We start from the raw sequence: 17,093 nt of genomic DNA on the forward strand, positions 1-17,093 counted from the left end.
AAAAAGCTGAAAACCGCTGGCCTAGATGATTGGTACCCATTGGTAATAGCAGACATCAAGCGGTTGGTGGCCACTTCTCTGATCCCCTGAGCTCCTTATGAACCTACTGGTCCATTCCAAGGGAGCTGCTAGAGAACAGAGAGCCCACATGGAACAGAGAAGCACAAACTCTAGGGAACACGCAGCCTTTAGAAGCAGCCTCTTGATGAATGACAGCCAAGGTGAGGAGCTAGCTATCTTCCACCAACCTAGTGAGCTCCTGGTAAACCTCCAGATTGGTGATATTTACTCCCATGAGCCACGGCTAAGGCCTTGTCTGTGAAGGGCTCGGCTCATGACTTGCTTTCAAGTTTGTGTGGTGCCTTGCAATTAATTTTCATGTCAAAATGAACAGGGGCTTAGATGGATTTTGGTACCTTTCCCTCTAGCGCCCCCATCCCTAGGGCTTTCTGATGCTGGAGAAGATGGAAAAATTAATTAATAATAGTATTAATAAAGACCATTGACCCTGTACACATTGAGTAATTTATGAAACTTCAGTGTTCAAAGCTGGAAGACCACTTAGACCAACATCCTTCTTTTATAGATGAGGTCAGGGGAGCTCAGTGAGCAAAGTGGGTCACAGCAGGGCTGGGCCTGGAGCCCAGGTCTCCTGAGGTCTTTCTTTGGCATCATCTCTTTGCTCCTCCCACAGCTCAGCCTAGTAGTGAGTGATGCTCCTGATCTATCTGCGGGTATCGCCTGTGCCTTTGGGAACCTGACAGAGGTGGAGGGGCAAGTGTCCGGGAGCCAGGTCATCTGCATCTCACCTGGGCCCAAGGATGTCCCTGTCATCCCACTGGATCAAGGTAAGAAATATCTGCCGTGACAACCACAAATGAGGGGCTTCTCTACACTGAGGGATCCGGGGGTCACAAGAACTAGGCACAGAGTCTTCTTATACCAGATACTAATATTGGCTTAGACAACTTGTTTAAGTTTGAAAGCAAACTGTCATGCCCCAAAGTGAATTTCAGGAAGGAAAACACTTGCTCCGCTTTGAGTTAAGCCTGCACAGAACACAGAATCTTTCCAGATAGCTCGTCCCTCCCAGGAATGGAGTGGCTTCCAGCAGTAGTTTTTTAGCAGGTCTCTCCACAGAACTGGGGGCTCAGACCTAATATTTCTGAAATCCTTTCAGTAATGGAACATGGCTGACCAAGGCAAGGGGCTCCGTGGAATCTGCTTCTTCCTCCCTGTAGGCAGAGGCAGTCTGGGTCTGAGGGGTGGGCTGGTATTTACCCAAAGAGGCTTCCTTGGGAGGAGAAGAGGCGATTCAGGCAGGTTCCACATAGTATCTGCATCCTAAGAGAGCCGTGTGGTGGCTTCATGACTTACATTTTATTTTTGTGGCTGTCCACTGGGTCCCCACGTTGTTACCCAACCCCGTCCTTTTTTGTTTGTTTTTCCAGACTGGTTTGGGCTGGAGCTACAGCTGAGGTCCAAGGAGACAGGGAAGATATTTGTCAGCACCGAGTTCAAGTTTTACAACTGTAGTGCCCACCAACTGTAAGTGCTCATTAGAAAGGGTCTTGCTCTGGGTCTGGATGTGGGTATGGGGTTTCTTCCCCTTGATGCTAAGCTCCTTTAGGGCAGGAACCATGTTGTAGTCACCTCACAGTTTCCCCATGGGGCCTGACACTTTGTTTGGACAGAGCACACTGTACATAAATATTAACATATTAAACCAAATGGTATTTACTCTCTATAGTCTCTGAATCCTTGGATGCCACCCTAACATGCCTAACCCCCAACTCTTAGGCCAAGATAGTAAAAAGAGGGTCAGAGAACAGGAACCATAAAAAAAGTTCTTCATTTTCCATCACTTGGTTGTGACTTTGAAGGTAGAGGCTGACAGTGAGTGGAGTACAGACATGTCACCCACAACCAGATGAAGAGAGACTCCGAGATAGCGACTCAGCTATGCACACAGTCCCCCACAGAGGAGAAGCAGGGAAGGGGGAAAGTAGCCTCTCTCAGCACATGATAAAAAGACCTGGATGGGGAGGTGGAGCAGAGGCCTTCACTCCATCATTTTTTAAATCCATCTTTCAATATTTTCAAGAGGAAGGGAAACCAGACAGGCCAAACCACAGCCTTCAGTGGGGTTTGACTTTAGTTCTACGGACCTCACCAGCCATTCCAGCAGCTGAATGCCTGCCAGTTGGTGCCCACACGCTATGAGACCCCACAACTGTGTGAGAAGCTGGGAACATTTCACAAGGAAAAAGCAGAAATGGAGGGAGTGAAACCCCTACTTAGTTTCTGCTGATCCTCTCTGGTAGAGAAACTGAGACCCTTTCCACAGAAGCTGGGAACTCATACACCATTTGGTTTAGAAAGAAGAAAACACAGGCCTCTGTAATAGAGCCACATAAGGGTCATAGGACCAAAAACCCTGGACATTCAGCAAGGGGAGAGGTCAATCAACAGCTCCATATCAGAGGAGGCAGTGATTCGGAATGTTTACGGACTCATCCTTCCCATTGCCCAGGGCAGGAACCACTTGGGATCCACATCACAGTCAGGTCTTCAGGGGTATCCAGTCTGTAGGGTCCAGGCTATGGGCATGAAGGACTCAGCAATCAAGATGGGGAGAGGGTCTGTTTGCAGCTAAACCCTAAAGGAATCTTTAGTCATTAGAAGAGGCAAATAAGCTAGTCCTTATTCTCCATTTTTCTGAACTTGATTTTCATAATTAGAATAATCTTCTGGAGTTCTTTGGTCTCTACATTAGTCAAGGAAGGAGCCCCATTGGGACAAATAAATAGATGTACTGAGAAAGACAGAACAAGTGATAAAAATGGCCTGGTGGGAACCAGAGAGGGCAAAAAGGGACTGAAGCTGAAATAGACAAAGCTGCCCTCTAACCACTGCATTTGAATCCCAGCAAACCCTGCTTTGGGAATGGCAAGCATCTTGGTGACAGAACCTCTTACCTCCTTCTCAAACTCCAACATGGTGGTGATGGAATCCATTGTTTGTGAGAGCAATCTTATCTCCATGGCAACACAGTATGATGTCACCACTTTCAAAGATGTATTGCTATGGCAACACAGATGCTGTCACAGGCAGCAAGTTTTAACAGAAAAAAAAAAAAAAGCAGGTCTCCTTGACAGCAAAGATTCCATTTTAATGCCAAACACTGCCTCTCTTGCCCTTCTCTACTGGAATTCAGTTAAAATTCATGGAATCAAGTATAGTCCCCTCCTTTTAATAATTTACTTTAATAAAAATAAACTGAGGTCCACAGAAAGATTAGTGCTACGTGAAGGTCACAAAAATAGCCAGCGGAAGAGCCACATCTAGCTAGAGCCCCAATAACCATCTTCCTTAGGCCCTTGGTCCATTTTCATTATTTAATTGCTGAATCATAAGATGTTACCAAGAAGAAGTCTATCTGAGAGTACATGAGATAGCATGAAGCTCAGAAACTAAAAAAGTCTGGGCAATGGAGAATGGGATAAAAATGCTGTGAATGGGAAGATGAAGTATAAATGGGCTAACCAACCCAACATACTATGGCCTGTGAGCCGGTGACCCCCGGATCAAGCCTCAACCACCCAAATGTAATCAGAGCCCCACCAGGTGGCGCCAGACTGCAGACCTGGTCCTGTCTATTCCAGATTGGCCTAGCAGTGAAAGGCTAGAGTAGCGGGGCTGCGAGGAGGAGCAAGACTAACCCCACCTACGAAACCCATTTCCATTACAATGACCTGATCACACACATAGAGCCGAAAGAATATACACAGTCTCCAAGTGAAACTGGAAGGAAAGAAGTGCTCACCCTGGCAAGAAAAGCACATACCACGCACATATCCTACTGTTCCATGCCTGGGGGAGTGGGACAAAGTTACTACTTAATACTGTTAGCTCCCCTAAGCCCAATAACGCAGATGATATAAACCAATTGTTAACACTCAAATGTTATTTAAGAGGTTGAAATAACAGGTAATTTAAGCGCTTGACAATAATACTCACATTTAGCATGGCATTTTTCAAAACCATTTTCTATACATTATCTCATTTGACACCAAACAGCCCTGTGGCGTAGACAGGAATGTTTTATTACAGGTAGATGAAGATACTCCAATTCAGAGGGTGAAGTGACTTACTCAGTGTGACCCCAGTGGCAGCGGCAGAAGCAAGTCTATAATCATATCTGCCCAATTCCTGTCCCTGTGCTCTGTCAGCTACCCTGTCTTTACAAGCAGTGAAATATTGGGAAATATTTAGCTACCAGCATTCAGAAGAAAACCTAGTTTGCAGCATTGCCAAATTCTGTGGTGCAACTATTTCCACCACGGCCGATTTCAAACTACCACCATGATGTCTATCAGCTTGCAAAATTCCTGAAAATGTGAATAATCAGTTCTCATGAGCTTATACAAGCACACCCCTGCTTTGTAAGTTATACTCTTATCTGGTCTCATTTTCTTTCCAATTTTCTGTTCCCACGAATATCATGGATGGAGAATCCACAATTCTCGGTGCTAGAGGATGGCCCACCAGTCTTCCCTCCTGAGAATGAGACTAGGATTTAAACACAGGTTAACAGACTTCTATCATGACACATGCCACCTTCCCTCTTTGTTCTCTTCTCTTTGCCTCTCACCATCTCTGTCCTTGCAGGTGCCTGTCCTGTGTCAACAGCGCCTTCCGCTGCCATTGGTGCAAGTACCGCAACCTCTGCACTCATGACCCCACTACCTGCTCCTTCCAAGAGGGCCGGATCAATGTTTCAGAGGTAAGAAGGGCTTACCCTAACATGGCAGTGTTCCCAGTGAGTCTGAGTGGCCCCTCCCTCTTTAGATGGTCAGTCCAATGGCTTGGCCATTTTCTTGCCCTGGCCCATCTTGGCTGTCTTGCCAGAAATTCTGCATGCTAGAAAGCCCTGTTATTATAAAGCTCAAAAAAGTAGCAGCAAATGACCCCAGAGGCAGAGGCTATGTCTACTAGACTCCTAAGACTGTATGCATTCAAAAGCTTGGAGGTAACTGGGGGTTGAGACTGAAAGCTTAGAGGAAACATATTCAACCAAACAGACTCCCTGGTCTAGAAGAGTGTAGTGAATGGCATTTATTCTTTGAGTCTAGCCCTTTGCTTGGCTGCAGACATAGTCTAGTTCAATAGAACATTCACTCTCAACCATTCTTTCATGCCAACTTCTCTTCCAACTCTAAAATTCAATGATTCTTTGACTCTGATGTATAACTGGGTGGGTGGCCTTATAGAAAGTGAGAAAAAATCAGCTAGTAAAAAGAACCAGGCATTGCTAAAAGTCCTGTTTTATTATACAGTCGAAGCTCCGTCCCTAAAGCCTGACCCACCTTTGTTATTAACACAGTGAAATACCAAATTGCTTGTCTTTCTAATGGATATTCCATTCAATGATTATTCACTGATGTTGACTTTCTTACATATTCATAGCATGTCTTAGGACAGTGAAGCCGGCTTGCTCAGTCTCCCTTTCTTGTGTCAAAAGCTTTTCATACCCCAGGGTGGCCAGTTGGATTTGAACAACTATAGAGACCTTATGTAGTCACCCACATGCACGTGTGCGTATACACATATTTCTTACTCTATTTTTTAGAAAATCCAAAAATGGTAATAAGTGACAACGTAGTATTTTTATATACTACTATAGTCTTTTTTTTTTTTTTTTGATTCGAAGTCTCGCTGTGTTGCCAGGCTGGAGTGCAATGGCGTGATCTCTGCTCACTGCAACCTCTGTCTCCTGGGTTCAAGCGATTCTGTTGCCTCAGCCACCTGAGTAGCTGGGACTACAGGGGCATGCCACCATGCCAGCAAGTTTTTGTATTTTTAGTAGAGACAGGGTTTCCCCATGTTGGCCAGGATGGTCTTGATCTCTTGACCTCATGATCCACCTGCCTCAGCCTCCCAAAGTGTTGGGGTTACAAGTGTGAGCCACTGAGCCCTGCCTACTATAGCCTTTCTATACACACTTCCTCTTGCTGTAGACTACAAGCTCCTTGAAGGCAAGGACTACGTCTTATCTTTAAATCTTCAATGTCTTACTTAGCAATGTTTGTAGAATGCATGCATGAAAGAATGGATGAACCAATGACCTCTATTTAAATCCCATTGATGGCAATTGTGTCAACTTGTCTAAGATTTCAAGTAATGGAATCTCGTGTCTTCTAATCTTGATAGCAGTGCTGGTTGCTTCCGTGGCTAAACATAAGAAAATAGACTCTGAAAGGTTTCTCAAACACATACCCCTTTGAACTCTTCTTAGTTTATGAAACAACAGGTGTTATGTTCAGTCAGAAAAATGGAATTTGCCTGTCTTGAAAGGGAGAAACATAGATGCCACAGGTGGCTTTTCAAACAGACCCATCTACAGGTGCCTCAGCATGACGAAACCAGGCATCTAGCGCCCTGAGAACCTTTCAGAAAAGCATTTTCCTCTAGCCAGTTGGTATGCTTTGATGCAGCTGGCCTAAAAACCCTACGCCAGCCTTCCTGGACACTGGAGATTAACTCCAGCCCTGGAATTCTGCAAGGGTATGAAACTGCTTTGGGGGCAGTCCTTTCACTCGAAGAAAAGGACAGAGTTGCAGGGAGAGGTGGGAGTGGGCACCACAGCTTGGGAGCCAATGGAAGAATCGCTTAGAGGGGCAGACCTAGCCAGGAACAGCAGAGCCACCATGGGAGGCCTGGGCAGGGGTGAAGTCTGGGCAGTGAGAGAGTATGAGACACAGTCTCAGAAACTAACCTTGACATGGGCCACTTGGAAAGTTCCTTAATAAAATAGACTGAGGTGGCCCCCAGGACACAGAGAGATTGGGTGAAGTACAAATCTAGACAAGAAAGAGCAGCTGCTCCACTTTCTCCTGAGGCTACCCACCTCAGGCCAAGAGAAGCCCAAAGCCAAGCCTGAAAGCGACCTGCAGCTGGAGCAAGGGCATGCGAGTGTCACTCAAAGCAAGATAAATAAACTCTGCTGGGGTGTGTGTGGAGGCCAGAGAGCTGAGCCCCTGCAGGCTAATTGGAAGCAGGCCCGGCTTTCCTCACACGGTTCAGAAGTCACTGAAATACAGCTCCCTCTCAGCCATGGATGAGAGATTCAACATTCCAGAGCTGGGCCAAGAGAAGCTGTGGCCTCCCTGCAACTCGGGATTAAATTAATACCAAAAGGGACCTGGGGGCAAACCCAGAGACTCCCCACCTCCTTTTTGTTTCATTTTCTGTTCATTGATGTCTGTGCCTTAGGGTTAGAGAAGAGCAGTCCCCTTTGTCTCCCTTCATCTCCCCATTGCCCTGAGTAGGAATGGTGTACAGCTGCTCTCTTATGCTCGTGTACATTGGTCCCTGGCATGGCCCCAGGGAGCGGCTGTCCGGAGGACTGTGAGGGAAGCCCAGACTCCATCCAGCTGCCAACTTTGCTCAGGAAAGGAAACAGGATGCAGATTCCCAGCGAGGTTGCCAGGGCTACTTCCGGGGCTTCCTAAAATACTGCTTTAGCTCTTAACCACAGCCGGCCACATGTTCCTTTTCAGCAAACAGCAGCCAGACCCCATTCTTTTCTGTCCAAAGTTCTGCTTTAGAAGAACCCCATCCCTGAAAATTTGAGGAACAGCAAAGATGTACATGCCCAACTTGAGTAAGGTTTCCCTTACTCCCTCAGGCATCCCAGCTGATATTTTCATGTAGTTTGGGGAACTAGAATCCCCTGGATTTCCAGGTAACTGGAAATCCCTTAGCTGTCTCTTTAGGGGTTCCTAGAATATCTCTTTTAGAATTCCAGTAAGCCTCCCTTCCCAACTTTGAATCAAAATTTTATGTCTGTCTGCTTCCTAGAAACAATATATAACTGATTAGCTCCATTGATTAATATAGCAACATTAATGTATCACACATTTATAATTTCTTCACATGTGCCAGGAGTTCTCAAAGTGTGCCCAGGGACCGGCAGCATCAGCATCACCTGGGAACTTATAGAAATTCAAATTCTTGGGCCCCATCCCAGATGAGGCTAAAGATTGAGAACCACTGACATTTGGCATTTCAATGGATTCTCACAACAGCCCTGCAATTTCATATAATTTATATTTGACATCTGTAGTAACCAGAATGCTAGAAATTTCGGGTTATTGCCCAAGGCTACAGAGAACTCAGGCATCCAAAAAAGCTGAGTACAGTATGTTTTCTACAGAAAATCGGGGCCCATGAGCTTTGTTTCCATGGTCACAGCCACACTTGCTGGCCTGACTTCCACCTGGTCCTTTGCTATTGGTCATGAGGGTTCAGGCTATGGATGGGCCAGCACAAATCCAACTCCACAGATGGAGAAACTGCCCATAGAAGATGGGTCAGTGGTGCCATTTCCAGATAAAAAGACAGCCAGCATATGAGGTAAATCTGCCCACATCTTTCCAGAAGGCTGATGGACCAATTCCACGCTTAGGCTTGACAATGAAGAACAGCTGTGCTAGAGCTCGTGCAATTCAAAAATAAAAATATTAGTACTTATTATATATGCAGCATATATATAATTTAACCTTAAGTACTCTATGAAGTGGATTGTATTATAGATGAATAGACTGAGGCTTAAATAAGTTAAACAGCTTTCCTAGGATCATCAAATAAATGCAGAAATTAGGATTCAGAGGCAATTTTTCAAGCTGACCTTGAATAAGTGAAAGTCCACTGATTCTGCATTCACACACACACGCACACACAAAACCAATAGGCGGTAATATTAACAATTGTTAATCCAGCATATTACCACTTACGACACACATTGATATTCCTGTTTCATGCAATCTAGCTTTGTCAGATATTATTGGCACCATTTTATAGATGAGGAAACTGACTTTCAGTTAAACCATCTGTCAAGCTCTCTTAAGGTAATGAGTCAGAACTTTCCAGCGCTCAGAGCACAGCAGATCTCTGATGGGGTCCGCTCAGATCTCTTCATCCCTGAGCCAGATCAGGCTGTGACATGGTGTTAGCAAGCGGGTGTGCACAGGAGGATGTATGGCTTTCAGCTTTTAAAGCTCATCTCCCTCCATGGCTAAACCAGGCCTAGTGAGATGTAGATACATAAATATCTCCTTTATGCCCTGTCCCAGGGGAAAGATAGAACCGAATAAATCCGATTAGCTTCCCAGGATGCTGGCTGCTCTCTCTTTGAAGTTCAGTGGGTGAAGATAATGCCATTTCCACATGGGAGAAGTCGCTTCAGAGGGCTAAAGGGTCCCCAGCACACAACACTGGCAGAGCACAGCTGAACAGGTGGGCAGTGTGAGCCCAAGACTCATAGGGCTCCTACACCAGGGTCCCTGCTCTCCCTGCAGCTATGCTTCCTCTTCCCCAGCCTACCGCCACCCCTGGGGTATTCCTACAAGTTTAAGTCTTGGTTTAAACTAAGATTGCTGCTGAGAAGGTGATCCTGGCTCCAGCTGGCCTGGAGACAGAGGAGAAAGAAGATGATCCAAAGAGATCACTCAGAAGGCTGTGAGGACCCGCGGTAGCAATCAGTATTTTCAGAATGTGAACAACAGTCTTAACACTCTGCAGGAAAAGCATCTTAGGATGATTTGCTTTCTTGTTCATAGGACAGGTACTGTATGTGTATATACACATGTGTGTGCCTGTGTGTGTGTGTGTATACCTACAGAAGCAAACAGGTTGCAAGGGGCCTCACTGTATCTGATTAAACCCTTCACCATCCTCAAGCCCCACAGATATTGAAGTTTCAATAACTTGGCAATTGTATGGGATGCCTGTCTCCTCCACCCACTTTCAGCCCTTACCGCTGCAATTTCCACCCAAGATTCACAGATCCTTCATGAATATACTCACCCGAATCATCTCACAACCCAAAAGGCCTGTATCTTCCCATTTCCCAAGATGAAGAAAACATACCTGGGGCACCAACCACTTCTTTCCTTTGCTTTAGAGAATAGAAGGGAAAAATTCCTATTCTGTCTGACCTGAGAGCAATTGCCAAATAAAGAAACAAAGCATAAGACATTCATTTTCTACTAGGGCAATCTTGGGGCCTAGTTTAGCATTTGGGAAGACCCTAATTGTTACCCTTAAATTTCATTCTAAAAAGTCTGAAACAGCAGACCATGGGAAATTTCCTAAAATTCTAGAATCCCTTAAAAAAAAAAAAACTCATATAATAGTACTCATAAAGTCTACTCGTGATTCTCCAACCTCCAGGCTAGACTGGACTTAGCCTAGCCAAAAAGATGAAAGTGTGTGTGTGTGTGTGTTACATATAGGTAACATATGTGTTATATATAGGTATTACACATAACATCTATATAAAAGTATACTTTTTTTGGTCCAAGTTAAAAGGATTCAACAATCTTTTTTTACTAACCCCAGACATCATACTTCCAAAAGTACATCTTTAAGATCCTGCTACTGAAATTTGAATTTGTTGTCTAAGCTTATTAGAGATGAAAAACAACTGCTCATCATTTACAATTCATCAGCTGATTCGGAGTAAGAAAATCTCTCTCTCTTTCTCTCTGTCTCTCTCTCTCTCTGTCTGTCTCTCTCTCTCTCACAAACGTACACACATGCACACACATACACACGCACACAGAGAGAGAGTGAGAGAGACCATTATACTCCAGCCTTATTTCTAACTTAAATTCTAACATTAGATTTGATGCAGATTTTTTAGCTGCTAACAGGAAGTGTTATCTCCTTTTCTATGAGATGCCTGGGCTTCCCTAAAGTGGTGCTCATCTTTTTTTTTTTTTTTTTTTGGCTATAAATATATGAAAGAGTCTGTCAAGAGTGCCTGCAGGGAATGAAAGTAAAAGTGCAGTAAAGAGCAAGTTTATGAGTTGGCAGCTTGAGTGACTGGCTCCTAAACAGGGACCCATCTGTTCTGGGGTTGCCTTGTGATTCTCTCTCATGGAAGCCCTGCCTGCCTGGAGTCCTCACGTGCAGGTGGCTAGCTGACAAGGGATGACACCGGTGAGCCTGCAGGTGTGTCCAGACCCTCTTAGGTAGGTTTCTGTGCAGAATTTCCCCCCGATCCGGCTCTTCATAAATTGTCAGTAGTAAATTGTCCTTAGTAAATGTGGACATGCCACTTTAGAAATCATGTGACTCCAAAACCTATGACTATTTCCAACTCCAGCTTTTGAGAACCAAATGCCTTCTCAAGTCTCTTCAAGTCCAGAAGGCAGGCTTTACCTCATCTCTAAAGAATCTACAAAGGTGGAGCTAAAAAAAAAAAAGATTTTTCACAAGTTGCTTTATTTTATTTTCTATTTACCCTCCCACAAGCAATGACTATGTCCATTACATGTCAAGCACTGGCAGAAAGACTGGGGAGATGGAGGTGAGTAAGATGCGGCCTAATCCTCAAGAAGCTCACAGCCCAGTGAGGAAAGCAAATCCAGAAATTGTAATTCTGTGGGTCAAAAGCAATCATGGGTGAATATTCATAACCTATCCTGAAGCCAGTGCAGGGACAGGGTCAGGGACGGCCTTGCAGAGAAGAAACGGGGCTGAGTTTGAAGGCTGATTAAGAGGTAATCAATTATTAATTCTCAGAGAAGGTGATGATTAAAAAAACCATAAAAGTAAAAGAAGAGGTAATCCACTAGAAGAGGGGCTAAAGCAGGGCAGCAGCAGGAGGAAGACAGGCAGGCGTGAGTGTTTCTGATAGACGGAAAAGCATGTTCAAAGGGCCAGAGGCAGATCCTGTAAGGGAGACGGCATCTCAGAGTTAACCATACATTCAGTGTGGCTGGACTATTATGTGCAAGAACCACAGAGTTCAGAGGGAGGTAGGCAAGGGCCAGATGCTGAACGGCTTGCAAGTGGGGCCCAGAGAAAAGAAGCAACAGCCCGAGCCACACCGTGGCAAGAAGCGGCCACAGGAGATTCCATGTGTGAGGCCATGCCAGCATTACACAAGGCTTCTTAATTATTGCATTTGCCATTAGGAGGACAATATTTTTGTCATTGGACATGTCCTACACCTTGTAGGAAGTCCAGCAATCCTGGCCCCTGGCATCAATGCCAGTAACACCCTCTGCAGGCCGTGTAGCAGCATCAGCCCCCAGACATTCCCAGAAGTTCCCCCTAAGAACCACTGCCCAGGAGAAGGGGACGGAAAAAGGGGAGCCTCCTGTGAGAATTTCCCTAGTGATTCCCTGTGGAGGTGATTCCCACATCATCACTGCCAGGGGCTACTGGGCTCATCTTCCTGAGGAGAGAAGGAGAAAGAGGAGACTGGCCCAGTGGGGTGGCCTTTTGACCTCTGGTGGAGAACCAGCATCTAGTCATGGAGCTCCAGAAAATCAATCTCTCTTTCTCACCGTCTCTCTCTCATGGTCCTTCCCAAAGCCGCTCCCTACCAAGACTTTCTTTTTTGTTTTTTTTTTCCAAAGCAACATGGCATTCACGCAGGGCCTGGTAATGAAATGAGATTAAAAAAAAAACAAAAAAAAAAAAACAGAGCAAGTGTTTAGAGTATTGCTGGGAGGGCTTGATCCACCTCCTGGCAAGCCCAGCTCAGTTGGGGCTGGGAAGCTGAAGCTGCCGATAACGGATGCCCCAGGCATCAACGTCGGACAATGCAATGGGCCGAGTATCTGGAGCTGGGAAACGAAATGAAACCCAGAGGTAGGGGTGCCAGGTTGGGGACAGGGACATGTGGAGGCTCTTTTATCCAGTGTCTCAGGAGATAAAATCCACAGCTTGCCACACTGTGCTTGAAAATTAATTCCTGAATTGTAACACACACAGCAGATACAGGACGACTTGTGGGACGGGGACGACAATATCAAAGCCCAGGAGCTAAGAGCGATTCCACTTTCCCTGCCCATTCCACAGGCCTTACATGAGGTAATATCCTGCTCTTGTGCAGCCCACCTGATACAAGAGGGGCCTGCCTGGCCCAGGCATGTAGGACAGCATGAACAGGGGACAGATGGAGCCTCTTCGTTTGTTCCCCCAGGACTGTCCCCAGCTGGTGCCCACAGAAGAGATCTTGATTCCAGTCGGGGAGGTAAAGCCAATCACTCTTAAGGCGCGAAACCTGCCCCAGCCGCAGTCCGGCCAGCGAGGCTATGAGTGTGTCCTCAACATACAAGGAGCCATCCACCGGGTCCCAGCCCTGCGCTTCAACAGCTCCAGCGTTCAGTGCCAGAACAGCTCGGTAAGAGAACTCAGGCTGGGCCCTGCCTGGAGCAGGGCTTCCTCTCACACTCGTGCTGGGGCCTCAGTGTGGCCAGCCCTGGCTTCCGGAGCCTCCCAGGTCCACAGGCTGAGCCCACATCCCCAGGAACACAGGAGCCAGCCAGCACCCCAGCTGCTCAGCCAGAGCAGGGCAGGTGACTGGTGCCAGAGGAGACAGTTCTGTGAGGACCCTCATGGCAGACACTGAGATCTTTGTGCCCTTTCTGAAGTTGATTTTTTTTTATTTTATTTTTTTATTTTTAATTTTTGTGAGTACACAGTAGGTGTATGTATTTATGGGCTACGTGAGATGTTTTGATACAGGCGTGCAATGTCAAATAATCACATCATGGACCTTTCTATAGTTGAAAGAGCACCTCTTTGTCTTCAGTGAAACTTGAACCAGAGCGAGTGAACTCCACCCTACACCCCATTCCCATCCCCGTTCAGGGAGTGAATAACCGGGAGGGTGCTCCACAGGCGAAAGCTGGAGAAGAGAGGAGCAGGAAGTGAGATGGGAGGAGGGGAGGTGGGAGGGGAGGGGAAGGAGGAAGCAGTGAATTTCAGGAGCAGCAAGGGTTAAACCAATCCTGAATGGCAGACAGAGAGCGTGAGGTGTTTAATTATAATACTAACCCCAAGAAGATCTTTTTATCTGCCAGCTCCCTGTCTCTGACTGTGGGGGGTCAGCTGGAGATGTGGGAGGGGAGGATGTGACAAAGGTGTTGAGGGAAGCTAATTCGCCTGGGAGAGATAAAGGGAATCTGGGCCTCTTATCAGGGAGCTGTCAGATTCCCAGGTCACAGGCGCTTGATAGAATTTGTAGCCCGTAGAAGGCCGCCAAGCGGGAGGGGAAGGCAGGATGAGAAAGAAATGGGACACAACAAAGGGAGGCAGGGGGCAGGGGAGGGTGGGAGCAGAAGGCTGACAGTGACATGCCCTTCAGACCTGAAGAGTAGGGGGTCAGGGAGATGCCCTGAAGTCTCCTTCACAGGGTGCCAGGACTGGCCACCCAGGGGTGTTATTTCTGAAGTGTGAAAGGCCTAAATGTCTTCTGTGGGATCAGCACAAGAGAGAAAGTCACAGACTCCTGGCCACAGCTGGAGGACTTTAGTGGTAGGGCTGATGAGATCTGTGCCTAGAAAGCTGTGGGCTGATGAGATCTGTGTCCGGAAAGCTATGGGCACTTCTCCCTAGTGGACCGTTGGCTAAAGTAAGGCTCGTGCGGAAATAGAGGGCCACGGCAGGGGTTGGCCGGGTGACTGCTCGATGAGACTCTCGGCCTTACAAGAGTAGTAAGAGGGCATTAGCTCTGCCTCTGGAGACATATGGACTTTTTAGGGAGACACGTGAAAAGAGGCACAGCAGACCCTGGAAAGTGCCAGTGCAACACAGAAAGTGGCAACACCAGGGGATGGACAGTTTGGGGCAGATCTGCAGGGTTGTGGGAGAGGACTCCTGGGGAAAATAGAGCTGAGCTGGGCTAGAAGAATACGGGTGAGTTAAAAGGATGGAGGTTGTAGGGAGAGGGTTGCATTCCTTACAAGATAGGAACTCAACAAAGACAGAGAGGGGCTTAAGAAGATGTGTTTGGAGAAAGGTAGATTCAAAGCTTTCCACAGGAGAGCAGTGGAGGAGAAAGCTGGAGGAGTCAGTTTGCATCTGATTATGCGGGGCACTGAATGCCGAGCTAGGAGGCTTGGGTGGGATTCTCTTGGCATTAGTGACTGGGATTCAGGGAAAGGGTGTCATAATAATCTGAGCAGCATGCAGGGTTTGCCTGCATCCCTGACCCCTGTGATAGAGAGCCACATGAGCCCCGTGCCTCTGCCCGTCTCCCTATAGTACCAGTATGATGGCATGGACATCAGCAATCTGGCCGTGGATTTCGCTGTGGTGTGGAACGGCAATTTCATCATTGACAACCCTCAGGACCTGAAAGGTAAGCGGCTACTTCCGGGTAGAAGTTTGATCTTTTCACGACCCCGGGAAAGACTGGGGCTAGAGGGATCAGAGCCAGCCAGCCGCTGTGCCATGAATAATACACTCCCTCTGTCAGCGGAACTCTTCAGAGGATCCTAAAGCAACATTTGGAGCCATCAAAGGAGTCCTGTTGGGAGCCCTGTTTTATTACAACCAGAGCATCCGCCGGGCGGCTGCCGGCCCATCCACGTTATTCTTTGGCTCCTGCAGGGTTTGAAGTGTCTGTGGAACCTGACCTAGGAGAACAGCAGGCAGGAACGTCCGGCTAGTTTCCCTGGAAATGGAGATATTGTTTCCAGTCAGGCTCTTGTTCCCCTGTCCTTGGCCCTGGTCACGATCACTGCACAAAGAGGGTTTTTAAGGCTGCTCTCCTGTTCCTGAGGTGGGCGGGAGGGAGCAGCATGCAAAGTCCAGCTCACATCAGGAGCAAAGAATTCAGGAAGGGGATCTGGCTGAAGAATGAGGGGTGCTCCATGAGGGTGACCCTTATTCATCGTCCTATAAACCCATGTCGAGCTCCTCCCATGTGCCAGTTAGGCCCGACCCTCAGTGCAGCAAATACCAAGATTCCACCCTGCTCTCGAGAATGATAAAAGTGACTCTAATATGATGAGCACTCGTGATGGGTAGACACTCATTAAGTAATTTATTAGAGATTATTTTCCTTAAGCATCACAATAACTCTAAGAGGTATGTACTATTATTATTCTCATTTTCTAGATGAGGAAACTGAGACCCAAAGAGATTAAGAAATGGGCCACAGGTCAGATAGGAAGAGCTGGGATTGGAACCAAGACAGTCTAATTTCAGAGCTCGCAAACTGAGCCACGTCGCTGTGAGGATTTGCTACTTAGGCCACTGTGGGATCTAAACTCCTTCCCCCCTGGAATATATTCCTATCCCCCACCCTCCTCCTACGCTCAGCCACAAGCCTTGCCACATGTCAAGTAGCTAGGTTTGTCACAAGCCTCTGCTTCCACCTGATGGGTCAGCCAATGGAGACGGGGTAGGGGACAAGGCCATAGCAGGGGCTGCAAGTTTTTCCGCATCTTTAGGGCTGTAGCTCCCTGTCCCAGATGCTGCCATTAAAATCAAGGCTACTTAGTCTGGGAGAAAGGAACTGAGCCAGGAAGATTATTTTTTTTCTATTTCTCCTCATACCCAGGCCAAACTTTCTCACTGCTAAAACATAGGAGACACTTTCCCTGCTGGGGATCTGGGCTTAGATCCCAGAGGTTGCCTTAGCACCTGGAGCTTAGAGAGCAGCCACATCCGAGCTGTTGCATCAGAAACTGTACTTGTGACTCTCGCAATGTTGAAGAAGCTCTGAGAGTGCACAGACAGCGTTGTCTTCACATTCGTATCACCTCCACCCACTAGCCTGAGTGTCACTGCCGGCTGCGCATTGGGCTGGGTGGAGAGGACCACACGTTTAAAGACTCAGGTTCTAGAATCCAGCAAACCGGGGTTCACCTGCTGGCTCTTTCACTTACAGCTGTGTGAACTCAGATGAATGGCTGTTCCCCTTTACATCCAGTGTCCTTATCTGTGAAGCAGAGGGAAGGATGCCCACTTCTCAGGGTCAACATGAGGCTCAAATGAGCTCATGGGTATGAACCATGTGGTACATATTTATAGATGCTCAGTGTGCACTCATTCATTTTAAGATTCCCATTTCCTGCCCTCTACCTTACAAAGCGATAAGCATAAGGGTATTTAAATATAGGCCCTGCAGCTGGGACTAAAGGATGTTGGACATAGCAGAGGAACAGGATGAGGACCTATGGGAAGAATTTTAAAATTACCCTTTCCCTGGGGCATGTATCTCACTTCCAGCAACGGCATACCACCTGGTCCTGAAAGCTTACATGTGCTTGACCAAAAGA

At 46.9% G+C, this 17,093-nt stretch overlaps 1 protein-coding gene across 1 annotated transcript in view; it reads left to right on the forward strand.

Moving 5' to 3' along the window:
• The window catches only part of PLXNA2 (plexin A2), a 216,805-nt gene that overhangs the window by 145,718 nt on the left and 53,994 nt on the right, over window positions 1-17,093 (forward strand). Inside the window, exons 7-11 of the mRNA XM_055233595.1 lie at window positions 695-848; window positions 1,452-1,548; window positions 4,672-4,786; window positions 13,004-13,204; window positions 15,070-15,166. Coding sequence (XP_055089570.1) covers window positions 695-848; window positions 1,452-1,548; window positions 4,672-4,786; window positions 13,004-13,204; window positions 15,070-15,166 — 664 coding nt within the window. The remainder of the gene's footprint in view (window positions 1-694; window positions 849-1,451; window positions 1,549-4,671; window positions 4,787-13,003; window positions 13,205-15,069; window positions 15,167-17,093) is intronic.

This window comes from Symphalangus syndactylus, chromosome 19 (assembly GCF_028878055.3).
Source record: "Symphalangus syndactylus isolate Jambi chromosome 19, NHGRI_mSymSyn1-v2.1_pri, whole genome shotgun sequence".
In the NCBI taxonomy this organism is placed as follows: domain Eukaryota; kingdom Metazoa; phylum Chordata; class Mammalia; order Primates; family Hylobatidae; genus Symphalangus; species Symphalangus syndactylus.